The sequence below is a fragment of the Epinephelus fuscoguttatus genome, linkage group LG16 (assembly GCF_011397635.1).
Source record: "Epinephelus fuscoguttatus linkage group LG16, E.fuscoguttatus.final_Chr_v1".
Lineage (NCBI taxonomy): Eukaryota > Metazoa > Chordata > Actinopteri > Perciformes > Serranidae > Epinephelus > Epinephelus fuscoguttatus.
In genome coordinates, this window is record NC_064767.1 from 1,397,481 (window position 1) to 1,410,093 (window position 12,613).

General features: G+C 39.1%; 1 protein-coding gene across 1 annotated transcript; it reads right to left on the minus strand.

The window, feature by feature from the left end:
- On the minus strand, positions 1-4,521 carry LOC125903033 (G-protein coupled receptor 4-like). The gene is made up of 4 exons (XM_049599623.1): positions 4,468-4,521; positions 3,439-3,633; positions 1,109-1,296; positions 1-1,016 (listed from the first exon to the last, which is right to left on the minus strand). The coding sequence occupies exons 2-4, from the start codon at positions 3,616-3,618 to the stop codon at positions 419-421; spliced, it is 966 nt and encodes a 321-aa protein (XP_049455580.1). The 5' UTR covers positions 3,619-3,633; positions 4,468-4,521; the 3' UTR covers positions 1-418.
- Positions 4,522-12,613: the final 8,092 nt, after the last annotated feature.

Genomic DNA, 12,613 nt, shown 5'->3' on the forward strand with positions numbered 1-12,613 from the left:
TAGTTTATTACCTGCTGAAAATAGTTACAACAGAGAAGAGTAAACAACCTCATTAAAAATGAATATGAGAGACTAAAGCAGTAAAAGGTCCTGCAGACTTGTTAAGATGCTCTTTCTGTGTTAAAGTCTAAATAAAGGTTTAGTTTAAGACAGTGTGGCAGCTTTAATGAGCTCAGTGAATCAAAGATAATATCTGGTTTGTTTCTGTGATTAATGATAATGATAGACATCAGCTTACAGCTAAACTTATGGAAAACATATTTGATTAACGTTTTTGAAGCCATCACAAATTTCCCAGTGAGCAGAACTCCCACAGCAGAGTCAGGACAAGACTTCCTGCTATCTACAGTTAGGTGTCTTACTGGAAATCATATCAGTAGAGGACAGAATCTGTTGTGTCTCTGTCCTTCCTGTCAGCCTACATGTCTTCTGTTCCCTCCTCTATCTCTGTCTCTGTGTCCCTCTGTCTCTGCCTACTTGAAGCTGACTGTGGATGTGTTGTCACCACTGATACTGCCGTACTGCTGGTTTCATTGCTGTCCATTCTGCAACAACACACAGCGGCCAAGAGCCTGTCTATGGCACCTTTCCTCATGAAAACATACAGAACTAAGTCTGCAAGAGGACTCAACTTAATTAAAGTGAAAGACATTTCAGTGAGGAAGGTGTTCATTTTATCTCCCTTTGTCAGTAACCAAATGATGAGGGAAAGAAACAGCAGCGTGTAAATCAGCAGCACCAGGACCAACATTCCTACAACACGTCGTTTTTCGTCAGATGGGACCGAGATGCAGGCAGACAGAGCTCTGAGGGTCCCACCCAGGAAGAATATGAGCAGTGGGAGGGGAAGGAGTAAAAAGACGGTGAAGATGATGTCTTTAATACGATAATTAGAGCAAAAAGAGACACTGAGGAGACAGAGAGCAGGAAGGACCCAGACCACGACACAGACCAGCACAGAGATCTTGATGGTTCGTCTGAAGCGGTACCACAGTGGGCAGGCGATGACCAAATACCTGAAATACAAGAGACATAGCTTCAGAATTCTGCAGTCCAACAAAGGTCAGACAGAAGGAGCTCCACACATACTGGACAGACAGACAGTTACCTTTCCAGGGCGACACACACCATGAAGCCAACACTGGCCCCCAGACTATAGATGTAAATTAGAGTGAAGATAGTGTCTGTTGTTGAATCCTCAGGTTGCACCACCTCAACGATCATGCAGCAGAACTGAATAAGGTCCGAAATTAGAAGGTTGATGATGTAGATCGGAGCAACATGATCATTTCTCACCTGCAGGAGAAAGGAAAGTAAACAAGCAGCTGTAAACATGTTCTGAACTCCACCTCCTCTAAAATCTCTCTTTTGTGCTGTCAGAAATATCACATACAAACTGACAAACTGGCCAGTCACAATAGTAACAAGACTTATGCCCTGTTCACACTATGAGCAACACAGCTGCAGTATGGCTAGCTGCATTGTCGCCAAGTCACAATTGAAGTGTTGATCAACACGCTGGTTAAAGTAGTTGATACAGCATGAGAGCTAATAATGAAATTTTGGCTCATGGCAAGGAAGATTTTCTTTCAGATAGAACAGAACAGAGTTACGGAAGAAAAAGAGGAACCCAAAATGATGAAACAAAAACATATGATCTGTTGATGCTTGACCATGGTATTAGAGTGCTGAAACAAATGAGGCCAGCTTGACTTTGATTTGTAGCGCATCATGCTGATCATTTGGTGACAAGTGTCTGGCATCAGTTTATAGTTTCATAATGCTTTGTCACTGTTAGTGTGAACACAACATAAGAACCAGATTTACTGCAGCTTTTTTTTCAGACGAAGACATGATGCATTCTGGACCAAACACATGCTGTATTTATCCAACAGATGCTCCAGACTGGAGTCACAGTTTGAGTGACATGGTTGTATTTGTAAGGTGAACCTCTCTCCTTATTACACAAAAATTTCAGGGAGGATCGCGCAGATACAGGAAGGAGACATGTTACCAGGGCAACCTGGTCTCACTCTGAAGCCACTGAATACCAATGTTTGGTCAGTGACCTCTGTTGTTGGAAACTGAAAAAAAAGATGTCCTTTCATGTTGGCATGATACCCGGCTGGACAATAACGGTGGCCGTCGGGATCGGAGGAAATGTGACGGGACAACAGCGCAAGTTAAGGGGTCAGAAGACCAATTAGGGTGTTCCCTTCCTGCAAGATAAAGCCAAACCCTTTTTTTTTCTAAACCCAGCCACATGTGTGTTGTTGAAGGATAAAAACCATCAGTTGGTGGTGTTGTACCGACGTGGTGCTTTTATTTTGAAAGAGACTGTATGCAAACTGTTCATTTCCTGTGAAAACAGAAGTGTATTTTGAAAACAGACAATGCATGTAACAGGCTGAAGTTGACACAGCATCCCAGAACGTCAACAACCAACACACCCAGGGTACCCTGGACGTCATATGTGGACGTGGAAAGTCCATGAGCAAACGTGGACCAACTCATCCTCACTGTGATGAGGTCACAGTGAGGATGAGTTGGTCAGAGATGAACAGGAAAGTGAGGAGTAATTAAGTGTAAAGTTGTGACATGAACCTCTACAGGTTAAGAAAAGGATGGGATGGAGTCATGAGTGAGCTGCATGTGTTTGGAGTCCAATCAGTTTCATGTACATTTAAGTCATGCAGTGAATTATTGCTGTAAAGTTATAACAAGATCGCAGCCCCCTGACACTTGGCCCCCAACACAGATCAAGGTCCTTTACAGCCCAGACACACCAAATAAACATCAAAGAAGTAGTGTAGACACATGCAGACCACTGTGTTGTTCACAGTGACTTTGTCTTGGCCAAAATGTTGCTCTTGAAGATACTGCGAAGACTACAGCCAATGGCCAACTAACACATATGTCCTGTGGTAGTCTGTATTCATCATTCAGAAAGGGAAACTGGAGACTGACAGGACAGATTCAAGACGCTACTTGGACAGTTACCACATTGACAACACAACCTGATTTTGAAAGAACAAAGGATTTTTACCATGTGCGAGTGAAAAGTAACAAAGTCCATTACAAACCATTCTGCTGATGGGCTTAATAGCAAAAAAAAAAAAAAAAAAAAAAAAAAATTTCTAATATGACAAGACTGTTGCCGTCTCACTCCCTCTTGACTTTAGCTGTTTGTTTACTTTCCTCACTTCTGCTTTTTTTTGTGTGCACCAATTAGAGTGATTTTGATTTTCAGATTTTCTCTGGTATCTCAGATGCTGATTCAACATGCCAAATTGGTTGAAAAACAGCCGTCAATAACCGACGAACACCAACAGTGTACACACCGCAAAAACTAGACCTACAGGCAGCCTACTACAGCCCTAACAGAGTGACACATGACACAAAGAGTAAATGGATAAGTCTCAGTTGTAATGTTCATACCTGCGAATAAAGAGCGTAGATGGCCATGAGCGTTAAAGGAAGGCCGATACTTATGAATATGCATGTAAAGACTTTAATAATGAATCCTGCTTCTACACGGTAATCATTGTAGCCAAAGATGATGTTGCTGTGGTAGTCGCTGTTGTCCTGTGAAGTGTTGTTAATGTGTAAATCTTCCATTCTTCAGAGTGAAACCTGTAGTTGAAGAGATCAGGTTATAGAAAGGCAGCATGTTGTTTAATCTCTACCTGACATCGTTCAGTGACACACACACACACACACACACACACACACACACACACACACACACACACACACACACACACACACACACACACACTATACCCACATTCAAATCAAATCAAATCAAATCATCTGCTGATGATGTTTGATCAAATTATACATTTTCAGATAATATAACAAGTCCTGGTGACGTACGTGCTGCTGTGAGGTCTTTACTGCAGCCACAGAACATCATGTTGTTTCAGTAATTCATTGTAATGTTTGATATTAATGTACGTTGGTTTAGGACGTGTTGTCTGTCTTCTGTACTTGATATGTCACTACTTGTTGAATGAACCTCTGCCCTCTGATTAAGGATGAGGAGGGTTACATGACAGATGAATTCACTTTGTGTTTTGTGTACTGATTCATATTCTTGCATTAACTTAATAATGACCTGACTGTAACAAGTCCTGGGTTACATGATATTAATCATCACTGTCTTTACCCAGTTTTACAACATTCAAAATACTGCATAGTCTTTTTCATGTTTTTGTCTCTTTATCTTTTTTCATACTGCTTTCTTGTTCTTGTTACACAATGACACTTAATATTCTCACATTTCAAGGAAAAAGAGAAAAAAAATCAAATCAAATAAAACATTAACGTTTTAGTCACAGTATTCTGTAGAGTTACGGTCCCAAACTGTACCTTTCTTACAGTTTATTCATTTTCATGACCGTTTGCAGTTCTTTTGTCCTTGTTACTAATCTATCTGTACAAGATAAAGTAACATCACAAACTTACCTTCGAAAGCTATAGCCCTACACCAGTGTCTGATAATTTGTTTTCTCTGTGAACACTTTACAGTAAATATGCGTGCAGTGGGTTGATAATAATCTTCACCTCCTCTTTTGAGGAAGAGAGAAAAGGTGCGACATAAATATGTATGACCATTAGACTCATGCAATTTCTATTTATAGATTATTTTTTCTCTGTGTGTGTGTGTGTGTGTGTGTGTGTGTGTGTGTGTGTGTGTGTGTGTGTGTGTGTGTGTGTGTGTGTGTGTGTGTGTGTGTGTCCTGCTACTTGTAGTCTCTGGCTCTGGTTAGCAGAAGGCTAAACTATTAAACATTTTCTCTCCATCTCTGAAAAGCTTTGCCATTACTGACACACATTTCCTTTTGTTTATTGTCAGACTGTCTTTTAGATGCTTTGTAACCCCCCCCCCCCCCCTTCCTTTTTTGGGTTGCTTTGCAGTGTAGGCAGTTCGATCAAGAGAGACTCATTCTGAGAAAAAAGAATATTTGTTTACACATAACTTTGAGAAACATAAAGTCTTTGGTGAGTAGACCCCAGTTTGATGTCATATATTCCAGGAGGAGGGTAAAGACGTAGTGGACAATGGGTGGTGTGTGCATGAGCACTGGTTATAGAAACATTGTGAAAGCCAGAAATATAACAAATATTGTGACTGGCTGGCACTCTGTCTCTCTTTGACTCCAGGTATTTGGTCATTGCCTGCTTGCCGTGGTACCGTTTCAAATGGAGCGTCAAGCTCTCTGTATTGGTCTCCATTATGGTCTGGGCCTTATCTTTAATCAATTCTCTTATTGCACTGCTAACATCTGACTTGCATCCACTCATTTTCTGCTCTGTCTTCCTCCTTATCCCATTTCCCTTATTCATCTTCCTCCAGGTATTATGATCATTTCCATACTTTGGTATGTGTTTCCAAATTTTGAACACTGTCAAAAAGTTTCATGAATCATCCCCGTACTGCTGACTGGCAGCAGAACAGCAGAAGTAAAAGCTGATTTATAGATGTGGTATAATGAGATGTGTTGGTGGGCTGGTGTCAACAAAGTTCTCAAGAAAAGCTAGTGACACTCAGAGAGGAAGGAAGCAGACAGTCATTGAAGTTATTATTTATAACTAGTGTCAACTTCTGTGACTGTGACAAGTACAACACGTGTGTATATAAGATCAAGAAGATATGATGCACAGACGTGTAAGTGTAAGACTCTACACATAAAATGTTTAGTTTGATGTTTTATCAATATGTAATGTTCTTTTAACTGGCCATATCAAGACACTTTTCTTTTTTAATATTTCTTTGATGCAAATATAACAGGCATGCACATTTTAACGAGCCTACTGTATGTTTCTCAGAGCTGATTTATAGACATGGTATAATGAGATGTGTTGGTGGACCAGTGTCGACAAAGTTCTCAAGACACCATTGGCACCCAGAGAGGAAGTGTCTGGTGTGAACTTCCTTTTGGTCACATTCACTCAGTTAGTTTGTGACAAGAATAACTTGTGTGTACAAGGGCAAGAAGATACATCGATGTGTAAGACACTAGTTAGAAATGAGTCTGATGCAAATGCAACTATGTTTCTAGCAGGTGCAGCATTTGTATTCAGACACTAGCTAATCTGAACACTATCACTGATATGCTGTTTGAACAATGGTTGGCAAGTAAAATAGACGTCTTTAAAACAAGTATTTAATCTATCCTGTGACACATCTGCATATCTTTTCATGTGCAAATCACCAAAACACCCAGCTTCATTTTCAATCCTGCTTTTTTTAAAATAAAACCTAATTGATTAAAGAAAACCTCGCTCAATGTTCCTGTTTTATAACCTCAATATCAAACTTAATCTTACACACCACTGTGTGAATAAAACACACAAACCATGTCCTCAAAGACATGCGAGATCTGATGTGTGCTGTGTAATGTAACACACATAAAAGTGATGCTTGGTGCTCACTGGATGTGATGAGAAAATGTATGGTTGATAAATACAGTGATTAACAGTCTTTATCTTTATGGACAGAGGAGAGCTGAAACAAGGGACACTGACAACAAGGTGCATTATTACTTTGACATGATGAACTATACTCCTCTTCAATATTGTGTACAATATTTTCTCAACATCATGTGAAATATTACTTTTCAGTGTCATAATCACTTGTCAATATCATGTTTTTTTTCCCCGTTAAAGGGTTTTTTGGGGAGTATTTCCTGATCAGCTGTGAGGGTCATAAGGACAGAGGGATGTCGTATGCTGTAAAGCCCTGTGAAGCAAATTGTGATTTGTGATATTGGGCTTTATTAATAAAACTGATTGATTGATGTGCAATTCTATTTCTCATTGTTATATACACAATATGACGTTGATCCCTCCATTTCAGTTCAGTTTTAGTTTATTCTTGTGCATAACTTAACTTTTGTTTCTCCTTTAACACTTAATATCTTATATATTTTGAATATTCATATTAAATACACTATTGTTTAAAAAACTAGGCCCAGAGTGTGACCCTGACCCACTGGTTGTTACTGGTTTGTGAATGTTAGTGTTGTTACTGTAATTTGTGTTACTGTAATCTGAAGCATTCTTTAGCACGAGAATTTCCTTTGGAGTAAATTAAGTTGTATTGAACTGAATTGGAAGTTTCAAGATATATTCATTGTGGTTGTTTTTCCCCTGTAATTGCACAGGACCAAACAATTTTCATTCACCTTTTTCTACTGGTAAATGTAACAGTTTTTATTTGCAACAGCTGAAGTTAGGACAGTTTCTATGTGAATAGTGTGTTTCAATGTGCTTTATGTTGCTATTACTTGAGACTAGTCGTAGAAGGGTGTCATTCATGCACAAGTTGAACTGCAGGCTCTCAGAGGTGCAGTCAGACGTGTCCATGAGACAGCAGCTGCAGTGGCAGCTCAGAGCCACAGGGCAGTTGACAGTCTGATCTGTAACCACCTGGTACAAAACTGGGATTCAGGGAAACACAAAACACCAAGAACAGTTTATCAAATCCAAATCTTTACTTAGGAGGTCAGGGGTCAAACACGTGAACGCAGTCAGCGAAGGCAGAAAAGTCCATTCACACAAACTAATCACACAAAAAGCAAAGTCCATAAGTCTGAGCAGAGTCAAAAACCAAGAACTCAAACAAGAGGAAAGGACTGGGAAGCATGAACACACCAGGGCGACAGTGACCAGCTGGCATCTGATTGGGGGAAACACTGGGCTTTAAATACACAAGGGCTGATCACCAACTACACACAGGTGAGTGGAACAAGACACAGGTGAAACACATGGGGTCATTAACAAAGGTGGGAAAACTCAGGAAGTAAAAGACACACTAAACACAATGAGAACACATTTCAAAATAAAACAGGAGGTGGACACAAACACATGAACATAAACTTGACAGAATATCACATGGTCCACAGTGGGAAGACAGTCAGGAAGTTCAGATGTCTTGTGGTATATGTCCCTGTATGTGTACACATGCTGGTACATTTTGCTGAAGGGTGTCTTGATGAGAGGGTTCTGGAGGGGAGCAAAAAGAACAAGGTGTGTTCATTTCTAGCACAGTATGTTGTTATTTAAATAACTTCACTGACTTTTGGTTTCACTCGGAAACAGTGTGTTCCTGGGTGAAAGTCTGAGAAGTTGTTTGACCCATCCATCACCCTCCCCTCCCACACTATATGGACTTTCACATTCTTTATATGACAGTAATTAACAGTAGTGTTACAAACTGCTGCTGGCTGGTGTGTTGCATACCGCTGGGAAGGGTGCCTCTGTGTGGCGGCGTCCACTTACAAAGTGGCAGTATTTGATGAGGTGGGTTGTTGCTCACTGTATCAACAACTGTCACCACCTGGTGCATATCATGTCAAGACACCTGATGACCAGTTTTACTCTTTCACTGTTTTGAGATTTTCCCACGACACTTTGGTGACCAACAGGTACCTGTCTCTGTGAGAACCTCAGAAATTAACCTTGATACTGGGCAACATTATAAAGGTTTCCCTTTAACTGTGTTGCTACCGTCTTATAAAATAGATATACAGACATGTCATGTGTAATTCATTTCAATAGATGAAAGTTAAATTTGACCCAGAACAACCTCAATATTCAAAAAACTGTCGCACCTGCACAAAAGTAAGTAAGTAAATAAGATTTTTAAATATTTTTATTTTGTACATTTTGGGTCACCTCAGGAAAAGTAATCAAATGTCAGGCTAAAAGAATGGCATTTAGGGTGTTTTTACTGCTGTCAAATGTCAAAACTGCTCAGATTTGACATGAACAGTATGAAAGGGTTAATATTCTGAAAAGGAACAAATCTTTGTCTGTATAATGGTACTCAAACTGGAGCATCTGACACCAGATAACTACCATCGTGGAGACAAAGTTAACTGGCATAAGAACAACTGAAAGCACAGGAGAACAAAGCTGACGGGACATTTGCAACATCAAAACACATGAATAATAGCTGCCACAAGATGTCAGCAGAGCTTCATGTTTCTTCACACTGACATCACACACGACGAGGGTTTCATCAACAAATGAGGACTTCTACTTCTTAATACTTGTTGAATGCCCCTCAGGACTTCTTGTGTTTAACACCAACAGTGTTGCTATGATCATATATGATCCTGAAGAGCCATAATACATGTGTACATGTTTCAGAGTGTGACAGTGTGGAGAAATGAAAGCAGCTCACACACCAGTGTCCATGTTGGGAAGTTTTCTCCCTCATTTACAAAATGTTACACAAACACAGGACTTTCACTCAGGAGACCACTGCTGGTGTCCTGTGTGAAACTAAAAGTTAAAAGTATTTCCATCCTTTTTGTGGAAGAATATAAACCCAGTGGAGCCCTTAGATCTTATCTTAAAGTACCTCAACTGTAACTACTTCAATAAATCCGTTCAGTTCAGTTCAGTTCAGTTCATAAACAATTGTGGCAGCAGCTCTTCTGTTTGTTCAAAATAGAAGAAAATAAACAAAACTCACAGTCAACTTCAATAAAATAAGAAACACTCTGAATTAACATCAAGTGAAGTGACGCAGTCTATATCTCAATGTACTCACTCCATTCTGTCTTTCTGCACTAACTCAGGTACACATGTGGTAATGGCAGTGGCAGCAGTCATCAACCTCATACAGCACTACATGATGAAAATAAACATCATTTTCGGGTACTGTACACACAATGAACATTCTCAAGCATGAACGATAAAATATATGTCTGTAAAATTAACTTTCAATACTCTGAGGAAGTAGGAACACTGCAGTCATCTCATGAATTACTCTGCTGCATATGGAAACAATCTGTAAACACTGGACGGCCTAAATCACCATCTGCAGCACAAAATACACTTGGTACTTCTGTTCAATCATATTGATGCACATCTTTTGATTGTTTTGCACAGAGATAACATTTCAAACATATTTACCTACTGGAGGAGGAGCAAAATGAGGGTGAGTCACGAGAAGGAAAGATCTTCACTTCCTGTTTTCCTCTTGCAGTATTTCCTCCAGATATTCTCTCATTTCAGGGACACCCAAAGGGACATTGTGTTTTCCACTGGGCTACATTCATAACCACTTTCACGTATGAAGTCTAAAAACTCAGCTGTTCTCCTGTGCCTTCAATTGATCTGTGTCTCTGCTGCACCTATATTTCCTTGGTTGAATTTTAAGGCAACTTATTACAGCACTGTAACTGTGTTTCTGGTAAATCCATCTAAATTGTAATTAATTTTGTCTAATTCAAATTGGATATTATCTCAAATGATTTTGTTCTCTTTCTTTATTACTTATTGTTTTATGTGTTATTCTGATGTTTTGTTGCCTTTTTAAAGGACTGTGATTTGCCTCCTTGTTTGGGATGTTCACGCTATTTAAATAAAGCTACCATGCCTTCATGCAGTGAGTTAGCCAAAGCAAGGCATTTACAGTACAGTTTTGCAAAACCATGATATAATATTTAATCCGTATTGCCAATCAGTCAACAGCTGGTGCCTAATAGCTGCTCTGAATCACACCCTAAAAACAAGCCCACCTTCCACTAAAACACAAAAATAAACCTAACATTAGATAAAGAAAAACATTATGTTGTTCAGTTTAGGATCAGTACCAAATCTAACAAAAAGCCAATTAAACACAGTTTTGGATAGATATACATGAGTTATAACTGGATAAAATAGATAAATAATATATAAACTAATTAAAATGTATGAGGGACCAAATAAAGAAACTTGTTAAGATGTTCTTTCTGTATGACATCTGGTTTGTTTCTATGATTAAAAGATAATAATGACAGACATCAGCTTACACCTAACCAATTAATAAAACATACGCTTGTTGAAGGCATCACAGTGAACCAGAGCAAGTTTACCAAAACATTTCCCATCAAACAGAACTCCCACAGCAGAGTCAAAGACAAAGCTTCCTTGTGTCTTTTGAAAACTTTCTTCACACATTCAAAGTAACACAGGATGAGTAATTCATAAAGAAATGGTGATTTTGTGGGTAAAGTAATCTTTTAGAGTAAGACATACAGACAAAAAAAGCAAATTAGTAAAATTTAACCATTGTAAACTGTACATATCTGGTTCAAGCTGCTGCACAATCTGCATGTTAATTACTCAATCATTTTTAAGACTGTTTGCAATGTGTTTTCCTTACACAAATCATTGCATTTTGCTTTATTTTATTTTATTGTTTTAGTGTTTTAAATTTTTTTTATATCTTACGTTTTTATGTTTATGTACAGCACTTTGTTTCGGCTGTTTTTGTTTTTAAAGTGCTCTATGAATAAAGTTGAGTTGAGTTGAGTTTAGTCTCTATATACAGACTCTACATTCAGTGAATGTAGAGTCTGTAGGCAAACCCCGGAGATATTGCCTCTGGAAGAAGAGCGGAAGAGCCCTGGTTTCCAGTTGTAGGTTGTTTGTAGTCCGCGTATTGACCAGTCACGTTTGAGCCGGCTGCAGTAGTTGCCAGGTTAAATGGTCCGTGCGGTGAACTAACGAGGCAGAACATAATTGGCGTCACTGCAAACTCTGAATCCATCGCAGTGGTTCAGCATATTTACTTAAATGAGCGGGGGGAGAAAACTGAAGTCGGAAACACAAATTCACCTCCTCCAAACCGGAATGCTAAAAAATCGGGGGTCTGCCCCCAGAGGCTGTATCGCCGTGTGCTGGAAGTCAGACGCCGAATACAGCCAATGGGTTCCGAGAATGAGTTGAGTTGAGTACACTCTTCATTACAGCTGCAATATATAAATGTGTGAGTGGATGCTGGCTTGGGAAAATTCAACCAAAAAACAGTGTTTCTTGTTTTACATGTTTTGGAATCATCTTTAGAATGTTGCTGCACAGATGTCACAATGTCCTTGAAAGACTCATGTCACATATTGATCTAGAAAATGAATGAGCTATTAACTTGTGCTTTTATCAATTTGTGGTGCATTCTCAATCCAAAACAAGTGTTGCACATAAGGTGAACCACACTGCTGAAATTCTACAAGATAAAAGTAGTCAAGTAATATTTTTCCTGTGATTGAGACATGAGTATTTCCATAAAAAACAATGTCATTTAAAATCAATCATCCTTGCCACAGTGACAGCAAAATGGCCCAACAGTTTATACCTCTCCTCCCATTCTAAATCTTCAGCTGTCTGTGTTCTACCTTCCTGCTTTAAAATGCTAAGGAGAAGACTTGTCCAACACAAAACTGCAGAAGAAAATGAACACAACCACGTAGTGACTCTAAGCTGACACAAGCTAAGAGGTCACACTGTGCTCCCTGCCAAAAAGCTTGGGTACCTCTAATACTCCTAAAAAAATGGAATCGATCATAAAACAAACCTTTTTTCAATAGATTTCTCATCTTTCAACAAATAAACTGTCGCAGGTCTGAAACCTGCTTGTCCTTTCCATGAGGCTATAAAAACATTGCAAACAACTTGTTGGACCTCCGATACTGTACTGAGCATTAAAGATGTATTCTACATTCTGTGCAAATCTAAAAGAGGTTTACATACCAGGATAATGTTAATCTCTGCTGCATATATTTGTGGTTGGTAGTATTTCCTTTTGGAAACAAAACAGAGAAGCATTTAGCTTTGT

Coding starts and splice junctions, on each gene's coding strand:
- LOC125903033 (XM_049599623.1), bottom strand. CDS start 3,618: ATGGAAGATTTACACATTAACAACACTTCACAGGACAACAGCGACTAC. Junction 1,297..3,438: donor TCTACGCTCTTTATTCGCAG/GTATGAACATTA, acceptor TTTCTCCTGCAG/GTGAGAAATGATCATGTTGC. Junction 1,017..1,108: donor GTGTGTGTCGCCCTGGAAAG/GTAACTGTCTGT, acceptor CTTGTATTTCAG/GTATTTGGTCATCGCCTGCC.